At 34.6% G+C, this 21,600-nt stretch overlaps 1 protein-coding gene across 1 annotated transcript; it reads right to left on the bottom strand.

The window, feature by feature from the left end:
- Nucleotides 1–197: 197 nt before the first annotated feature.
- si:ch211-284k5.2 lies at nt 198–4,229 on the bottom strand. The gene is made up of 5 exons (XM_042753419.1): nt 4,000–4,229; nt 3,059–3,138; nt 2,755–2,873; nt 956–1,139; nt 198–394 (listed from the first exon to the last, which is right to left on the bottom strand). Exons 1-5 carry the CDS (start codon nt 4,091–4,093, stop codon nt 260–262), a joined length of 612 nt encoding a protein of 203 aa, XP_042609353.1. The 5' UTR covers nt 4,094–4,229; the 3' UTR covers nt 198–259.
- Nucleotides 4,230–21,600: the final 17,371 nt, after the last annotated feature.

Here is a 21,600-nt window from a genome sequence, read left to right as displayed (position 1 = left end):
CGCTGATAAAGTTTTTTTTTAGTCACAGTGTGTTGTTAATTGGTTTTGAGTTCTTTAAAACATACTGCATTTACATTCTTCAGTCCACTAACCCAGTGTTCCAGCATCAGTGTGGTGAATGGATGAACAAATGAATGTGGTTTTGAAAATTGTTTAGGAAAACAAAGGATAAAAGGTCACCACGTCACTTCAAGGGCTTCGTTTAACCCAGGTGAGTTTATTTGACAGGTGTCTGGTGTTTGGTGTAACTCTGCTGAGTTCATGTGGCTGGTTGTGGTGAGTGTTGTTGTGTTGGATCTTCTGTGGTTTCTCCGCTGTCATCTTCAACACCGCTGGAGGAGCGCTGACTCTGTCCAGATGTCCCTCCAGAGAACTTCACACACTTTGTAGATTTCTGTGACAGAGAAAATTCACAAAATTATTTCTCCAATAAATGATGAAGAAGCTTTAAAGTCCCAATGAAACAAATGTAGCGACTGATCTTTTCTGCCGTATTGTGACACACGTAACACAAAAAGCTGGGCGGAGACTTGATTATATGTGCCGATTGTTGATTGGATGTTGAGGTGTGGGCGTGGCACTCCCAGCTTTCAGTAATTGTAAGAAAGGGGCGGAGTCATTGCAGACTAATTTCATTTTAAGATTGAGTTATGGCGGTTCAATTAAAACTATGAGGTAAAAAAATCACAATATCATGCGATGCAATATATGTGAATTTTCAATTCATGCACACTTTAAAAGTGATCACTTTGGCATCATGTACTATTTATTTACATGTTGTTCCAAGCCTTATGACTTTTTCTTTCTTTCTTTCTTTCATGTAGCACAAAAGCAGTTGTTTACAAGAGCCATACACAGTATGTGAGTAAGTCATGACACAATTGACATTTTTAGGAGAATGAACTGTTTTAACCCTTAAAGGTGTACCTCTTTGAAAAGTGAATTAGAGTCAGACCTGTTTGTTGCTCACTCCTCGTGGGTAGCGTGCGATGTCGTCTCTCCTTCGCTCCACTTTTTCCCAGTCTTCTTCCCAGAGTTCCCTCCTGTAGTTGGATTTCTGCGCCGTGATTCGATGATAGATCGCCTGGTTTTCGTGAGTCACCTGAAGAAGCTTCTCCCTCCTTTTCTCAGCATTCAGACTGTAAAACAGGTTAACTAAATATTAAAACATTATATTTGCGTTATTTTAAATAAATGTTACCTGAATTTAAATAACATAAAATATATATGTGACCCTTGACCACAAAACCAGTCATATGGGTCAATTATTATTATTTATTTTTTTTCTCAAAATTGACAATATTTGTCTGAGATACAACTATTTGAAAATCTGGAATCTGAGGGTGCAAAAAAAAAAAAATCTAAATATTGAGAAAATTTATTTTAAAGTTGTCCATATGAAGTTCTTAGTAATGAAAATTACTAATCAAAAATTGAGTTTTGATTTATTTATGGTAGGAAACGTTCAAAATATCTTCATGGAACATGATCTTAACTTAATATCCTAATGATTTTTGGCATAAAAGAAAAAAAAATTATATATATTTTTTATATATATAATTTTGACCCATACAATGTATTGTTGGCTATTGCTACAAATATACCTGTGCTACTTATGACTGCTTTTGTGCTCCAGAGTCATATATATATTATATAATATTATAATATTATATTATATATATATATATTCTATAAAGACATATTTACAAACAAAAACCCGCTGAAAATCAGAAAAGCACCATAAAATTACTAAAACTGACTAAAATTGAAAGTAAGCATTAGAATAATTCAAATTACTATTAAAAATATTATAAATAAAAAATATTAAAACATTTATGAAACTGCTAAAAAAAACTACTTAAACCTTAACTAAAATTAAAAAGAAAACATATTAAAAAAAAATACAAAATATTAATTAAAGTTTTAAATATAAATACTATATAGACATATTTAAAAAGAAAAAATTAGAAAAAAATAAAGAAAATGAAGGGAAAAAAAAATCACAAAACACAACAAAATTAAAATTTAAAGACGATATAAAAATTAATTCAAAATATTATTAAAAATATTCTAAATAATAATTTATAAAAAAACACTATACAGACATTAAAAACTGATAATCACACAAACACAACAAAATTACAAAAACTTTGACTATAAATTAAAACAAAACAAAATATGAAAAATAATTCAAAATGTTTCAAAAAATTATTATTAATAAAAACGTAGGCTATTAAAAACAATACAATATAGACTCAAAAACAAACAAAAACCTAACTGAAAATCACAAAAACACAGCAAAATTACTATAACTTTAACTAAAATTGATATAATAATAATAATATTATATTAATTAAACTAAAATAACACTGTATCATGTATAGATATATAGTTTTTACATATTCTGAAGGAATTGTGCATGGAACTGAAGTCAACCCTTTTTTAAACAGTAAAATAATTCACCAGTCCTTCCATCATACTGTACACAAAACACAAACGGTAAGGCCACAACCCATCCACCGACCAGATCCCTCAGGTTTGATGGAGAATAGCTTCTGTGTCTCTCAATAATTCATAAAGGCTTTGTCACCAGCCCAGCATGAATGATTCATCGCGTCAGTTTGAGATCGTAGATGACATGAGACGCCGCGGGAGAAAAGACACCAGAAACCCTTCTCAGATAAACAGCTCGTAACCAGGTCAGCGTGTTACTGTGTTAACTAAACACTGCCAGTCACATAAACACACAAACACCTGCACTCTGGGTAAATGTTCCTGTGGTCCACGAGGCCTTTGGAGCGAGAGATCGCAGCCAGTTTGGACGCCAGGAGATGATTGTCTCTCTCAATGATGAACATCCTCTCTTCCTGCACCTGAAAACAACACAAACTCATTTCATATATACTCAAATCATTTTTAAAAACAAGTTCCTACACATGTTTTTTTCCAGTGTAGGTTTGTAAATGCATCTATAAATTGACATATGAATGTACTGTAATTAGTTGCAGTGAAATAAATGTGTAATACATTCTTGTTTTCATATTAATTAATGAGTCACCTGGATTTTCTTCAGTTTCTGTTGAATATGTGCAGGCGTTTGGATGCCCTTGGTGTTGACCACGGGTTTGGCCTCTCGCACTTAGAAAGAAATACAGAGAGAATTAAACACTTAAAGTAAATACAGGGAGAACATAATTTCAGCTGTGCTCCTGTATTTAAGATTGCATTTCTCTATGAGGATTTCAGTCTTTACTGATCCAGTGGAGTCTACATTTAAAAATAAACATTTCAATTTAATAAACCAATGATCAAAATGTGGAATAATATTTATGTTTTTGACTCTTCTGCTAATCAAGGCTGCATTTAAATGATCAAAAATACTGTAAAAATTGTGAAATATTATTAACATTTAAAATAACTGTTTTCTATGTGAATATATATTCAAATATAATTTATTCCTGAGATCAAAGCTGTATTTATATCATCATTACTCCAGTCTTCAGTGTCACGTGATCCTTCAGAAATCATTCAAATATGATGATTTGCAGCTCAAGAAACATTTCTGATTATCATCAGTGTTGAAAACAGTTGATCTGCTCAAAATTTTAAGAAACCGTGATTAATTTTATTTTTCAGGATTCTTTGAACACAAAAGAACAGCATTTATTTGACATAGAAATCTTTTGTAACAGTCTTTACTGGCATTTTTTAAATTAATTTTACTTACCCCAAACTAAGTGTATCACAGTTTCCACAGAAATATGGTGCAGCACAACTGTTTTCAACATTGATAATAATCAGAAATGTTTCTTGAGCAGCAAATCATCATATTAGAATGATTTCTGAAGATCACGTGACACTGAAGACTGGAGTAATGATGCTGAAAATACAGCTGCGCATCACAGAAATAAATTACACTTTAAAAAAAGCTGTCCAAATTCGTTTTTAAGCAATACCAAACACGATTATGAGACAGACAGACGCATAAAGATGCAGAAACCTTGCAGCGGTGGTCCTCGTAGCGCGTCTGGTCCCATCTCTGCTGCAGGTATTTGTTGGTCGCGGGTTTCAGCGGCTCGTAGGATTTGTGCATCTCTTGGCTTCTGTTTGACAGACTGCTTTTGTCTGGTTTCTATTTATAAAAACAGCAGTTCGAGTCCTGGATGCTGATTGGTGGATAGCAGTAAGCTATCATATTAAAAGATCTGTTTATCATCCTTAGCAACCCTCCTAGCGACAAAAACAAAAGTGTTTTTATTGGTAAATCTAACGGATCAACATGTTTAAAAGTACATTTTATTTGAAGTTTTTATTTGAACAGTTCGAAGAGACTTGAAAAAATGTGTCCTTACAACTTTATTGTTGTAGTTGCCATTATATATGTATAATAAAATATTTATAGGCTAACCATAATTGATCATATTTTTAAAAAACACTTTAAGAAGGTTAAAGGTTTTATTATTATTTCAGCGAAATTATGGGTTTATTGATAATTCAATGAGGTATGTGTGCCCCCTGCTGGCGTAATAGGCAATGAACTTCTTATTGCAACCCCTTAATGTGCAATACATTTTTTTTCCTTCTTGGGGAGACTTAGTACAACGTTAAATCATTCATCTGAACTGTGCACTATATATTCTTACTTACATCATTGAAAGCATATTTACTTTAACTTCTGAGCAGTGTGAGCTATTTCAGATGCGGCCGAAATTACAACAACAGTGCTTGCATACACATACAGTATATTTAGTTTTATGATCAAAATTATTGCTAGGGACAATTTAGTAGTGGCTGGATTTGTTAGGGGACATGTCACGGGCTATGCCCTTGGAATTTAGAGTTCTGTTTCCCCTTTTAGAATCTTTCAAATGTTCAGAATGTTGAGAACTTAAGAACTCAGGACTCAGCTCTAGTGTTTCAGAGTTCAGAATGTGTTGTATTGAGTTGTCACTGTGAACGTTGGTGTGATGTTCCCCACAGCAGATGGTCTGGAGCGCCTCCAGAGACGGAGCTGTTACCATGACATCACGGCTCACCTGTACCTGCACCTGTATCCCAGCGGAAGAGATCAGGTGTCCGTGAAGTCCAACCGTTCCCCTTCACAGCCCACTGACTTCACTGAACGCTGTGAGGTACACCGGAGAGTAGACGGTCTAATTGTGAATACAGAGCATCTGTCATGAGAAGCACAATGGGAATATGATTAATAAATAGGGCAGACCAGAGCTTGTTGTCACACTTTTTATTTATTTATTTTTTATCTCAGTGAATATTTTATATTTCCCAGTGGTGTGTGTGTGTATGTATTAATATCAATTGCAAAAAAAAAAAAAAAAAAAAAAAAAAAAAAAAAAAAAAAACACTAAAGGTCCATTAAATGGCGTATAATACATGTTGAATACTGATTTATTGTGAATATGTGAATATGGCTTTTTAAATAGTAATTAATATTTCAAAACAAATCAGTCCCTCTATAGAGGCATATTGTCACAAAAGGCCATAAACTGGCTTAAAAATAAACCCCCTAAAAAGTGTGAGAACTAGCCCCGGTCTCTCTTCTGCAGTCTACCAGAATAGCGTCATGTCTATCTGCAGCTGGTTTGATTCTTATGCGATTCAGCTGGTGCTTAATTGCTTGAAACAGCTGAATAAAACAAGTCAGAGTAAATTCGATTTGCTCCTTCTGAATAGACCAAATTGAAACAGAATTGATCCAGAGAGCCAAGGAGTATTGACAGATGCTGCAGGCATCCTCTGATGACCACCAGATGGTGTGATTCCCTCATCTGTTGATCTGAAGATAAGCAGCCATGTTTTGCAGGCCAGTAAAGTTTGCAGAGTCCCAGAGAAATTCAGCAGCCTTTCCTGATTATAACGCTGCATTTCACAGCTTTTTCATGCAAACGTGCCGTTTAGCTGCATAGCAAACATCTGCTCGGCAGACAGCATGATTACAGCGTTAAAAGGAAAGCGTTTGAGTCACGTCTGCCATGTTGTTTGTTAAAACAGTTGCAAGAAAAAACACATGCAGATTGTTCCAAAGCAGCTTGACACTAATAAACAGGAAAATAACAGTGTTTGTGTTGGAAAGTTAGTCAGTTATGAAAGAAATGTAATTTTAGCTGTAAAGCAACTCTGCAGAAGGTAATGGTGTCATTGTTCAGGTAATTAAATGTAAGCTTGTGGAATTAAAAAAAAAAATGCAATTGTTTATTTCACAGTTTAGACTTTATTTTAAAAACACATAATTGCGAAAACTTTTTTCTCAGACTTCTGACTCTCGCAATTCTGACATTTTGTTTTCCTGATCTGGTAATCAAGACTTTTTTTATCATTATTTTTCTTGACATCTCAATTCTGGTGTTTTTTGTTGTTGTTGTTGTTTCTGCCACAGAGTAAAAAATAGAGAAGGTAATTGTGACTTTTTATCACAAGTCTGACTTTTCTTTTACAGTTGTGAGAAAAAGTCTGAATTGTGAGATAAAAGGTCGCAATTACCTTTTTTTTTTAATTTTTTTAAATCCCATGGCGGAAACATGCTTCCATAAAATTGTTCATTAACATTGTCAGTGTTGCACAGTTAGTCTCATAGTGTTCAAATGATAATTTATAAAAGAGACAATTCTATGGTTTATGCCTCAAGACATGTAGAATCATTGTGCTCTAGGTCTTCTCTCTCAGCTGATTTTTCTAGATTAAAAGAAGGTACTTTTGCTGGATATTTCTCCTCAGAAAAAGACTGTAATCTCACAGATGTCTCTTCTAGAGTTTGTGCTGATCTCGATCTCTGCATGTAAAAAATTACTTTGCGTTTGGGATCTAAATGTCCTAAACTGTGCTTCGATTCGCCAAAATACAAAAAATCTGCAATTAAAAGTTTGATTGCAGATTCTCTTCCACAACGTCACTGTTTCCTTTTCTTTTATGATTTCTGTCTCTACAGTTTCTCTCACATGGAAAATGTGGTTTTGACAACTTCAGCATCTGCTGTTACCGCAGCATCACACACGCTCGCGCTGACCTGAAGAGGGTGCGTTTCCGCTGCTGAAAGGAGCGTGTTTGAGGATGATTTATTGGGCTTCTGTGTGCTGATGTCAGCCTCTGTTTTACCAGCATCATAAAGGTGCTTCTGCAAACACACCTCACTCGCCTCATGTTTGGAGAACAAGCACGTCAGACTGAAAATCATACTGTAATTGCCAGTGGCTTGTGATTGTTTGAGGTTGATTAAAACACCTATTTAACATAAGTGTTTCAAAATGTAGGTAGCATAATTATGCTGCCTCATAAGATAGATCAGAAATTATCCGGCAGCATTGCATGTATTTGTCAAGGTGAAGGCGATCCCAGAATGCATTGTAAGATGGTGGACACCTTTAGAGAAATACCTAAATCTAAATTAAATGAACTGAAATGATGCATATGTATCTATGTTCTTGGTAATTAGAGCAAAATAGCACACATTATCTTAGCAATATGCAAACTTTATTCTAATCAGTTGTGAGTCTAGTCTCTCATGCAGAGCTGTATTGTGTTTCTGTCCATGCAGAGTGTTTTTGGATCACTCACTTATGGCTTCATTTCAGTTAAGATTCTGCCTTAGAAACTGCTTTTGTAGATTTTGGAGCAGAGCCTTTCTTTTTCTCTCAGACTCTTTGTTTTTCCCTTGTCATAAAATCAATTGGTAGGTTCCTCCAACTGCTGCTCCTGTGTGTGTGTGTGTGTGTGTGTGTGTGTGTGTGTGTGTGTGTGTGTGTGTGTGTGCGCGCACTGGTGAATAAGCTGATAATTCCTCCTGTGAACAGAGAACTGCCCACCAGCAGATACTCTGAGCTCCGACCACCTAGCAACCACCCTGAACACCCTAGCAATGCTTTATAAATGTGCTTTATAAATAAATGTACTTGAACTTGATACCTTAGGAACCACCTTGAACACCCTAGCAACCACTGTGAGCACCCTAGCAACAGCTTTAGCTTCCTCCCACAACACCCTAGCAACCACCCTGAACACTCTAGCAATGGCCCTAGCATCCACTCACAACACCCTAGGAACATAGCAACCACCTTCAACACCCTAGCAATACCCTGGCAACCACTGCACTAGAAACACCCTAGAAAACAGCACAAATGTCTTAGCAACTCCCTAGCAACCACTCTTAACTTCCACCACCACCCTAGCAATCATCCACCACACTCAAGCAATGCCCTAGCAGCCAACCATAACACCCTAGCAACCGACATGAAAACCATAGCAACTACCATCAATACCCTAGCAATACCCTAGCAACTGCAACTGCATAGTACACCCTAGCAATAGCCACACAACCACCATAAATACCATAGCAACACCCTAGCAACTAAACCACAATACCCTAGCCACCGTCATGAACTCCCTAGGACCATAGCAACTGCCATGAACACCTTAACAATGCCCTACTAAACACTTTCCTAGAAACCAACATAAGCATGTTATCAACACCCTAGAAACCACTATGAACACCCTACCTGTACCCTAGCAACCACCGATAACACCCTACCAACCGACATGTAAACAATAGGAATGTCATAACAGTTGCTATGAACACCATAGCAATGCCCTAGCAACCACCACAAACTTCTTAGTAATGCCCTAGCCACTGCTATGTACACCCTAGCAACCAACATGAACACCGTAGCAACTACCCACAACACCCTAGCAACCATCATGAACACCCTAGTAATGCCATAGCAACAACCATAAACACCCTGACAATGCCCTATTAACCACTATCCTATAAACACCCTAGAAACCACTTTGAACACCCTAGCTATATCCTAGCAACCACCCATAACACCCTACCAACCAACATGTAAACCATAGGAATGTCATCGCAATCGCTATGAACACCATAGCAATGCCCGAGCAACCACTACCCAAGCAACCACCACAAACTTTTTAGCAATGCCTTAACAACCGCTACAGTATGTATACCTTAGTAACCACCCATAATACCCTAGCATCCTCTACCCTAGCAACACCCTAGAAACTGATGTGAACATTTTAAGCAATGCCCTAGAAACCACTGTGACCACTCTAGCAATGCACTAGCAACCACCCTCAACACCCCAGCAACCACCACAGACATCTTAGCAATGCCCTAGCAACCACCTATAACACCCTAGCAACCACTTCCCTAGCAACACCCAAGAAACCGAGATGAACATCTTAGCAACGCCCCAGAAACCACTATGAACACTCTAGCAACCACCCATAACACCCTGGGAAAACCTCCCAGTGATCACCATGAATACTGAATGAATGAATGAATGAGGCATATATGTAGTGCTGTATTGTGTATTGCTGTACACCCAAAGCACTTTACAATCATATGAGGGGTCTCTCCTCAACCCCCACCAGTGAATACTGTTCATGTTGTTGTTGTTGTTTTTGATGGTTTTTTAGCTATCAAAGAGAGATTCAGATCCTGTGGTTTGATCGCAGCGTGTAGATGAAACAGAGTTTGTGTTTGTGTCATTTGCTCTCTGCTGAGCGTCACATGATTGAAACACACGCACGCACACACACACACACACACACACACACACACACACACACAGAGCTGGAGTGTTTTATAGACGCTGCTATTATAACATTGATCGTGTCAAACGGAGCAGCCGCCGCACACTGGGCCGGACAAAAGCCCTGCTCTCTATTGATTGGATAAAAGTAATAACTGACAAGTGATTCCCTGCATTTAATCGATGTCCTTGTGTTGACCCCGCCTCCTCCGCCGGGGTCAAAGGTTACAGCAGATATTGAAAAACAATCACAGCCGCCCCTGGGGGAATTTGACCGGGTCAGAGGGGTGTGGAGCAAGCGCTGATTCTCCATCTGTGTGCAGGAGATCCCAGGAGAGTCGATCGTAATTATTCAGATTGCACATTTGGAAGGGAACATTAATAGGAACATTACAGCAGGTGACTCTCTCATTAGTTTTGACTGCGTTGCGATAGGACCGGAAGTGACCATACAGTGCTTCACTTACTGGATATAGGAAGTGTGATAAAGGTCTATTTTTATTATTTATTTATTTTTATAAGGGCAACACACATTAATCAACATTTCTGTAAACTGCAGTCCTTTGGCAAGATGTTTCAAAACCCTTAAAAATATCAAGAACAATAAACAAACAGTACTAATGTGACAACAGTATTAACACTTTAACAACAATCAACATATTCACACAATCAATGCAAGCGCTCAACGCAACAACACACAACCTTCAATAGGTATATGCAAGCATGATGGAAACATTAACCACACATGAAGCACAAAAGACTCCATTATGGATTAATAAGATAACAAATACCTAGATTATAAGCTAACACACACACACACAAAAATAAATAAATAAATAAAAGGTTTTTTTTTAAAAAAGCCAGGCTTTAAGACTTAGTCTGTGCTTAATTGTGCTTGTGTCCAAATATATATGGACCTAACTGTATATACATATTTTTACATTGTATTACATTCTTATACGTGTGTGTGTGTTTAATTTGATTGTAATTTTTAGCCAATAAATATCAACTGTGTGTTTAATTTACTTTTTGTTGTTGTTGTTTTCATATATATTTTCATTAATAGATCACCTGAACATGTGTTTGTTAAGTTGTAAATACACAAAACTGACATGAACCCGGATGGGCTTTTTGTTCTTGGCTTGGGAAGCGGACACAAATCTTTCCCATGATGCACCAGAAAACTGAACCGTGACTGAAATCTCATTATGCCTTCGATCAGGCATCTGCACGTACAAACATATCCTGTGATCTGCTTCCTCCGCGTTTTGGAGAGATGTCCAGTGGAGAGACTGAATCGGCTGAGCTTCGGATTCCGCAGGGATGAGGACGCTCTGTTCATTTGTCTCTGTGTTTTATGATGAAAATATCCAGCTGCTCTCCCTCGCACGCTCTTGTTTGGTTTCTCCGGATTGATTTTCCCAGCAGTTGGCCTGGTGATCTGCTGGCAATGAAGCCTCGTCCTCTCAATCTCTCCTGGTTTTTCCAGGCTGGGTGTTTTTCCACAAGGAGGAGGTCACAGTCGCTGCAGGTTTGCAGGCGGGCCAGTGCCTCGATCGAGGAGAACGTCTGTCTCTCTGGCGTTTCTCCTGTAGAGACTGAATTAATGTTTCATAAGTGCCTCACTGGGAATCATGCTCCTCTCAAACACTCCAGATTAGCAGCGTTCCAGACGCATTACAGATAGTTTCCTGTTACAGAGCTATTGTGATAAATTATGACAAGTCTGAATAGATTTAGTCAGATATGAGGTATAGTGATGTATAGTACTCTATACTGTTGGATAATGATGTATATTGATGCATAGCTCTATATAGTGTGGTACAGTTATTTACACCAAAACGCACAGCTGAGCAACTTTTTTGTTTGTTTGTTTTCGTTTTTTAATCCAATTTGTTGTGCTTATTGTTTTTAAATAAATAAATAAATATTTTTTATAGATGGACTGTTCAAACGACAGGATTTTATTTATTTATTTTTATTATTTATTTAGTCATTTATTTATTGCAGTGGTTTATTTCTTTATATTCATGCAAGATACAAGAGAAAAGTTTTTTTTTTTTATTTGATTTTGTTTTTAGATGGACTGTTCAATCTGTAAGTTGTATGTTATATATATAATATATATATATATATATATATAATTTTTTTATTATTATTATTATTGCAGGGGATGATTTTTTATGCAATACAATTGAAAAAAAAAATTTAGATGGACTTTTCAAATTGCAAGTTATTTATTTTTAAATTTTTTCATTTTTATTTATCTTTTGATTGGACTTTTTATGCAACATAGAAAAATAGTTTTTAAAATTCAGATTTTTCTAGATAAGCTGTTCAAACCACAAGTTGTAAATTACATTTTTAAACATTTTATGTATTTATTAATATCAGATATAATATTTTGTTTAATTCATTCATTCATTCATCATAATTTTCATCTCTTCACTCTCTGAAACACACTTTTCTTGTATGGAAGGTACAGAATCATTGAGAAGCTTCATTTTGAAGTGTATGTGAGCTGATTTTTCTCTTCTTTGAAAGCTGAAGAGCTTTTGCTGTGTGATTTGCCAGAGCAGATGGGGTTTTTTTTATCAGATACCCCCCAAAAAAGAAAACTTCTGTGACTAATTATCTCCTGTTGTGTGGCTCGTTACACCTGTCTCTCTCTCTGTAACAGTGCTGCAGATCGCCGGCTCTGACGGCTGTTAATGGGGCAGAGAAGAAGAATAAATCAAGAGTTTTATGTGAGTTCTGCGTGTTCAACACAGACACACGCGTGTTCACACACTCTCCGCTCGTCAGGCCTTATGTTGAGCTGATGAAGTATGAGCAGGGCTTTTGTGCACACATTTAAATCTGTTGTAAAATTAAAACTCATCATTCAAAATTTGATGTGGAGCATTTAGCTTTGATATCTAGGAAAAGTATGTTTGGTCACCGTTTCTGAGTGAATCTCAAGAATCTTACAAGAAATAAATAAGAAATTACATGTTGTAGATTTCTGTATTTGCATTATTATTATTATTATTATTATTATTATTATTATTATTATTAAAGGCTTTGCCCACCAAATTTTCAATACAGTAATACCAGAAAATCTCATTGTCATTACTGTAATGCTTCTTAAAGTAATGCATGTTTTACTTTCAGTTTTGTGTCATTTCCATTTTCACTGATAATTAATAGTATTAATTTAATTTCAGTTTTCTCATTGGATTGTTGAAAGGAATAAGCTTTTAATTACTCTAAAGCAATTATGTTTCTATTTAAATGAATGTAAAGTAAAGCCAGTATATCTTTTATAATGTATACATACAAAATTAAAATGTAATTCATATATAAATTGTGATATAATTTAACATTTTGATAAAATTCTTATTGTTAAAGTTTTTTAAAAATGCAATAATTATTGTAATATATATTACAATTACAATTATTATTGCATTTTTGTTTGTAATTAATTAAAATGAAATGTAAAAATTATATATATGTGTGTGTGGATATAATATATATATATATATATATATATAATATATATATATATATGTATCTATATATTATATATATATATATATATATATATATATATATATATATATCTCAATATTTAAAAATAAGAGTGATAATGGAAAAAGTGCCGTAATAATAAAGATAACAAAACAATTGTAATAAGTAAGCTCACACACACACACACACACACACAAACACACACACACACACACACACACAGAGCACACACATATATATATATATATATATATATATATATATATATATATATATATATATATATATATATATATATATATAGTGTGTGTGATTCAATATTTGTAGGGAGATAAGATATCATGATCTGCTGTATGTTGAGGAGGGAAAGTGTTTCTGATTCATGTGTAAATCTCGTTTTTCTCCTACTCTGCTTCATGTAAACTTACAGAAAGGAGTGTAACTGATGTTATTAGGGTTTTATCCTCAGTGACCCCTGAGTTTGGGCCCCTGGAGGAAGGAATGAATGCATTCCTCCTGTCTTTATGTGTCTCTTCAGGAGTTCATTTGCACTTGTACATGTTTGCCATTCATGCCTGGTCTCTAAGCTGAAGGGGGCCCCAGTTTTTGTCTGTATTTACCCGTTTTTTATCGTTGGTGTTGGAGGTTTTTTGTGAGATGTGGCCGAGTCAGTTGCGAGTTGAGTCTGTGGCCCCTAATAATCAAGACATTTACACTTCTTGCAGCCTTTCCTGCGGGTCAAACTCTTCACATCTTAATGTCAGCACAAACCCTCCTCAACATGATTCACCAAGGTTTGCGGTAGTCGGTTTAAAGGTTTTGCATCATTATTTAACACCCGTTCTGCGCCTGTGTTGTTAGTAGATTCCACTGATTTGCACTGCTCTTGCTAGATTGTGTTGGTCATTATGGAAAGGTTCTGTCTTCGTCTCATTTCAAGTATCAGCACTTTTATGGGATTGCACTCTCATGCTAATTAGTAAATCTGGCCCTTAGTTCCCTGATGTCTCATCCTGCCATTGCTCAGCTCTTGAGAGGTAAGTTTATCTCTCACAATTTTGACCTTTTTTCTGAATTCTGAGGTTATTTACTACAATTTTGACTTTTCCCTCACAATTCCAAGTTTAAATCTTGCAGAATTTTAAAATTCTCACACTTCAAACTTATTTCTGAAAATTCCGAATTTATATTTCAAAATTCCAACTTTTTTCTTGAATTTTAAAATTTGCATCTTGCGATTTTAACAGTTTTTTTTATCTGAATTCAGAATTTACATCTCACATTTTTTACTTTTTCTCACAAGTTTTTTTTCTCGGAATTCTAACTTTTTTTTGCAATTTGAAATTTACATCTTGCAACTTTTAATTTTTTTCTCTGAATTCAGGTTATATATCTAGCAATTCTGATGTTTTTCATTCTAAAAGTTTATTTCTTGCAATTTTTGCTTTTCTCTGAATTCATGGTTTCCATTTCGCAATTTTTTTCACAGATTTTTAGACTCCTGACTTCAGAATTCTGAAAAAAAAAAAAAAAAAATTGCAAGATGTAAACTCCAAATTGCAAGAAAAAAGTCTGAATTGCAAGATGTGAACTCACAATTGCAATTGTATATCAATCTCAATAAACCTTTTGAACATTCATTTTTATCTACACTTTATCTAACTTTGACCTGCTGAAAAGTCAAAGGCTACTTTTCTGGGTGACTAGTTAAAGTGGTAATATGATGCGATTTCAATTTTTCCTTTCTCTTTGGAGTGTTACAAGCTCTTGGTGAATAAAGAAGATCTGTAAAGTTGCAAAGACTAAAGTCTCAAATCCAAAGAGATATTCTTTATAAAAGTTAAAACGGCTCATTGAAACACGCCCCAACATCTCTACGTCAGTATGTGGGAAGATTTGCATAACACCGCCCAGATGTTCACGCAAAGAAAGAAGGTGTACCTTTTATTCTCGTTGTAGTATTGTTGTTGCCACCGCTGCCATGTCATATAGACGCTGTGTGTTTCACTGTGAAAGAAAAACTACTTAGTTTTTGTCTTCCAAAAGAAGACACGACTAGAAATCATGTTTTTATCATGTTTATAATGGGTTTTATTGGTTTTGTCTCGTCGTGCCGGGAGATGGCACCACAGTATGTTAAGAGGCGTAACATTTTCGTCACACGCTTGAGGTATTTGGCCAATCACAACATGCTGGATAGCTGGCCAATCAGAGCACACCTCGCTTTTCAGAACGATGAGCTTTGTAAAAATGGACACGTTTCAGAACGGCAGGGCATAGAGGAGAAACAATAATGTACAGTATGTGGAAAATAATGTGTTTTTTTTTTTAACCTTAAACCACATAAACACATTTCATTACACCAAAAACACAAAATAATGTTCTTTTTAGCAACATCATATGACCCCTTTAATGTAGTCATGCGAGTGCCAATATATTGAAGGTATATATCTGATACATTCAAGTATATTTACAGTTAAATGTGCAGTAATGTTAGTTTTATACTCAGAACTGTGCATTAAACGTAGCGTGTGTGTGTTGCTGTGCTGGTGTTGGCTCGAGTGCTGGAAGTGTTTTTACTGTTCTGGGGAAACACAGCCGACTTTAATGAGTCTTATGAGGCGTGTTGTGGAAAAAACACTTTTATTATGCCAAACTTCCCTCAAGCTCCACGCAGTCCTGCCAGGATTCCTGCAGCAAATATAAACCATTACTGAAACAACATCATCGCAAGAAAATCTCCCAGCACACAGAGCTCTGCATCAGTAGAGAACGCATGCACTGTGTGCGCGATGGAAAAAATCTGGGGTAATCGTGACTTTATATCTCACAATTCTGACTTTTTTCTTGTAGTTCTGAGTTTTTATCTCACAATTAGTTTTTTTTTTCTCAGAATTGTGAGATGTTAATTCAGAATTCTGTTGCGGAAACAAATAAAAAACAGATTTAAACTCAGAATACTGAGAGAAAAGAGATAAAGTTGTGAGATATTAAGAAAAAGAAAAGGTCGGAATTATGAGAAAAAAGTCAGAATAGTGAGATAAAAAGTCACAATTACCTTGTTTATTTTTAATTCCATGTTGAAAAACAGAATTGTTAGATATAAACTCAGAATTCTGAGGGAAAAAATCAGAATCGTGAGAACAAAATTTGGAATTCTGACTTTGTTTTCTGAAAACTGGGAGAAAAAAGTCAGAACTGTAAGTTAAAAGGTTTATTTTCTTAACCTGTGGCAGAAACTGGCCTCCGTAGTATCTCTCTCTGTTCAGAGTAACATCTATAGTCTTTCACAGACGTCTTCATCATCCTCATCCGAGGAGTGAGCGATCAGGAAATGACGTTCAAAGCTCAACAATAATTCAACACCCTCTTTTACAGATGATAATGGTCATCTTCTCGGTTCCCAGGTGTGTCGTTGTCCCGTGGTTTTGACTGATTGGCTCAGCGGTCGTCTCTTAAAGCGCCGGCGTCTTTATCTCGTCAGCAGCTCACATCTCAGAGGGAGGTGTGTTTTAGGTGTTTACGTCATTCATCCGAGGGTTTATTGTGGAATAGTGTGCTAGCATTCTACACATGTTATTTTTAAGGCATGCAGTATTTATAGTGTGCAAATCATGCTAATTGTGTGTATGCATGGAATATCAACCTCAATGTTTAATGTTTTTAACTTGAATTTCTATCTCTGATTAAAAAATTTGATTAAACTGCCAAATGTTACAATTTTTACAGAAGATTTGATAGAAATTGACATGATACATTATATTAAAATAATTAATAATACATTATAATTATGTATGTAGATTTATTGATTTTTTCAGCTTGCATTGTGACTGTGTATTGAATGTGACAGGTTCAGCCTTTGGTTTGTGATTGCTCAAACACACACAATGGTCAAAGGATCATGTGTGTTATCACTTGGTCTTCAGTGCACGATGAATGAGTTCGTCCCTGAGCCTGTGTTAAACCGTGCTGGGGCTGCAGGAGTGGCTGGCGGTCAAGGTCACTTGGGTAAAAGCCTCTGGGAAAATGAACAAGGCTGTACTGTGAACATGATACTCTGCTTGCTAGCTTTCGCTTGGATCTACAGAAACATGAGAAAAACGAGACGGCTGTTACAGTTCAGTAGGTTTCGCTGACGCTAACATGATGCAACAGTGAACCAGGCTTTCAACTTAACATCTGAGAAAACACCTGACAGACTTTAACAGGAGCAGAAAGTGAACTTCAGTAGGGTCAGTCTTACAGTCAGCATGAGAAACTGACTTAGAATAGAGTCAGTAGACAATTTAGTCAATAGTCCAAATAAGACTATGTATTAGCAAAGTAAATAGTCAAGTATTTGCTTTGCTAATACATATTCTTAGTCTTATTTTGAATGATTGATCAGAACACTGTTTTATTTTAATATTTTTTTTGTTTAATGCATAAATCAATTTTTTCCAAAGTGCTTGCCCAAGGGTTGCAGGTTTTTATTTTACTTTTATTTCATTTTTTTCCATCAATCCATATTTTATTTTTATGTAATTTTTTTCCATATTTTATTTTTTTATTAATGCATCCATTTTTTATTTCACTTTACTTTTTCTTATATTAATAATTAAAAATAATATTTTTTTATTAATGCATCCATTTTTTATTTCACTTTACTATTTCTTGTATTAATAATTAATAATAATTTATTTCTTATTACTATAGCCTTATTGTGAATAATCCATCACAACACTATTTATTTGAATAATTTTATTTTATATTTTATTTATTTATTTATTGTTTTTATACATCCATCCATTTTCCAAACTGCTTGCCCTTGGTAGGGGTTGTGAGGGTTTATTTTATTTTATTTTATTTTATTTTATTTTATTTTATATTTTATTTTTATTTTTTTTTTTTATTTATTTATTTATTTTTTTTTTCATCAGTTGTATAAGTTATTTTATTTTATTATGTATTTCAAATGTATTATTCAGGATTAAAAATGCTTGCATAATCATCCATTTAAATGTACACTAATAAGTTTCCTTGAAAGTTCTCACAGATTAAATCAAGTCCCATTCTACATATATTCTTGTTGAATATCCCATTTTATTAGAAAATACAGTTACGGAATTAAAATCATTTGCAAATAATGTTTAATGTTGACTTTTTATTAGAATAGACCCTTTCTGTAAGTTTATCCTGTTGCACTCATTATATATTCATGATACATCATCAATAACAATTCTCTTTCATGAGTTTGGACAGACTGCTTTCATAGCAACTGCAGATCCTAATCGTTCACATGATCAGAAACGGCCTTTTGAAGCGGATGCAGTTCGCTGATGTTTACCTGAGAAAAAACGCTCTTCTGTGCTTCTCTTCTCTCTCCTCCACCTCTTCTTGTGCTCCAGCTGTTCTGTGGTGCTCGTGATTATTTATTCATGAGACTTTCTCTCCATATTCATGTTCTGTGTCCAAGGTTATCTGTGCAGTGTGAGTCTTCAAGAGCTCTGAGCATATGAACACACGTCATCACGTTACTGATGGATCCATGTGTTTCTGCTAAACATATGCTGTTTTAACTTTACAGTCTACTGCAAACTGCATTAAAAACACATTTTTATTTCCATAATCAGCTGTATTTTGTGTGAAATGGGATATTCAATGTGGAAAAATGTAAGACGGCCTTTTATTTTGAACTGTGTTCATGAGAAATCGATTGGATGCTGAAAAGTGTCTCTATATTTACTTAAGTGGATGGCAGAGCAAATTGTTACATTATTTTGATGAAAGATTATATGTTTTGTTTTTATTCGATTCAATTTAGTTTTAAACTCCAACTAAAAAATTTTACTCCTCCATTTAAAACATTGTACTTATAAAGAAATGAATTTATTGACATTTCTAATATCTTTTATTTTTATATTTGCAGTTTTTAGTATTTATTTAAACACTTTTGTAGTATTTATTGCTATTTCTACTCATTTGTTTTTATATTTGTAATTTTCATTTTTATTTATATACTATTTTATGATATTTTTAATCAGCTTTTCTTTTTTTATTTGCAGTTTTCTTTCTTTCTTTTTTTTGAAGAAATTTATTTATATGCTTTTGTCATTTTTATTAGTTTTTTATTTTATATCCGTACATCTTTAATTTATTTTTAGTGCAATTTTATTTCTAGTAAATTTAATACTTCAATTTAAACTTAAGTTAGATTTCAAGGAAACATTTAAATTTTTCATTTCAGTTTTTCATTTAACATTTATATTTTGTTGTTTGAACTTTTTGTTAGTTAACAAAACATATTTTTAACGGTTTTACTTAATAATAATAATCTGAGGTCCTCTCAAAAATGATTTCTCAGAAATTAGTAGCAATAAATGCAATGCAGTTTTCATGTGCATTGTGTTAAATTTGTTGTTTTATTTTATTTGCAATTTTTTAACCCATCCATTCATTTTTTTAAACCGCTTTCCTTATGTAGGATTGTGCATTATTTTTAATTACATTTTATTGCATCCATTAATCCATTTTCCAAACCACTTTACCTACATTTTTATTTTTCATTTTATAGGGTGAACTCATGCTTTTATTTTATTTTCTTAGCTTGCATCATGACTGTATATTGTAACATGATGTCATGCTCCTGTTTTCAAGTATATTAAACTGGTTTTAAGCAGCATGTGACGTCTTACTGTCTGCAGGATGATGAATGCGCTCGAGCGTTGAGGAAATCCAATGCAGTATTCATGCGTGTTGTGTCTGTGTCCAGCTCAGTCATCGATTCCCCTCCAGCACTATCTGCTGTGTGAGTTATTGTGTTACATGTTTTATTTCTATATCAGACAGGGATCAATTCTGGTCAATGTTAATTTGCTTTGTCTAAATTACTCCAGCTGTTTTTATATTTGCGCTGGCAGGAGATTGAAATCTCCTCTACACTTTTAGCATCATTTCATTTGTGCATTACTTCATAAAACAGATACTGTATTGACATTTCAAAGACCAGACGAAACCAGCCTAAAGGCCTGATCAGACCAGCACGAGTGTTTGTTCTGAGCAAGCATCAGGAATCCTGTGAATGAGTCACACTAGACACAAACACTCATCCACCTACAGACAAAAAGGTTGTTTTTCATGAAGAACAGTCAGTTTTTTCTTAAAGATCAAGAAGTTATTGAAGCAGTATTTCACTCAAAAAATTACTGAAAAGGTCCTGGTTTCTTCATCAGATTTGGAGAAATGCTGGAGAATTTGAAGAAATCACTTGCTCACCAATAGATGTGAATGGGTGCCGTCAGAATGAGCGCTGATAAAAACATCACAATAATCCACAAGTAATCCACAGCACTCCAGTCCAGCAATTAACATCTTGAGAAGCCAAAAGATGTGTGTATGTAAGAAATAAATGTGTCATTACGATGCTTTTAACTTTAAACCCTTGCTTCCAGCTAATACATGAGTTTTCTATTCATAATATTGCTTACTCTAGTAAAAAAAAAAAAAATAGTCTCATCTGAATCAGGAGGGAAATATGCACAGATCAAGCACCATTTACAAGCCAAAACATGCAGCTTTTGGCTTCTCAAGACGTTAATTGATGGATTGGTGTCGTGTGGATTACTTGTGGATTATTGTGATGTTTTTTGTTTTTTTCAGACAGCACCCATTCACACAATACACTCCAAAAATATTTCGCCTTACATGTATGTTTTAAACACACATAAATCATATACATTTAAGTGTTCCACAACAAGCCATATTTTAGCCATACTTTTGGTACTTTTTACCTGATTTTATTTTTTTTCACGATGAACAGATTAATGCAGATTCTAAGCAATATGAATAAATGCATTTTGAAAGTATGATTATTTAAATAAAATCAAATAGGTGCAATAAGATTCAAATAATTTGACTGTGCATCATGTTAATTAGTTTGTCTATGGTGAAACTGTATTCCAAATGAATGGACAATTATATGCAATTTAATACATTAAAAAAATCCTAAATTTAGACTTCTATTAAAGTTTACAAAATTTGCGAAGCACACTTTTTTATAGGTTGCATGCCTTATCGGTTGTGTATATGTGTTGATCAGCTACCTGTTGTACAGGAGTAAATATTATTTTCTTTTAGTCTGATGAATATTCATTTTGCAATGTGAATAGAGCTTTGAGTGATTTGTTGTGCACTGGGTGTGAAATGCTTGTCTTACAGTAGTTAGTTTAACCTGATTTAACTAGTCTCCTAAATTTCTGCCTGGTCTCCAAGCCTGATAAGTCTCTAAAAACCCTGAATCCATTAATCTGGAAAAGTGGATTTCAGCAAATTCGGTCATCATTTCCTCACCCTCCACTTGTTCCTAACCTGTATAAAAAAAAAAAAATTGTTCCTAACCTGTATAAAATCCTTTCCACATTTTAACAGAAAATTCGGTCATCATTTCCTCACCCTCCACTTGTTACTAACCTGTATAAATTCTGTTCCTCTATTGAACACAGAAGAAGATCTTTTGAAGAACCAAACAGTTGATGGTAGCCACTGACTTCCA

The sequence above is a fragment of the Cyprinus carpio genome, chromosome B25 (genome assembly GCF_018340385.1).
Source record: "Cyprinus carpio isolate SPL01 chromosome B25, ASM1834038v1, whole genome shotgun sequence".
Lineage (NCBI taxonomy): Eukaryota > Metazoa > Chordata > Actinopteri > Cypriniformes > Cyprinidae > Cyprinus > Cyprinus carpio.
Note: the sequence above shows the minus strand (reverse complement) of the source record. Positions and strands in the feature narration are given on the sequence as shown.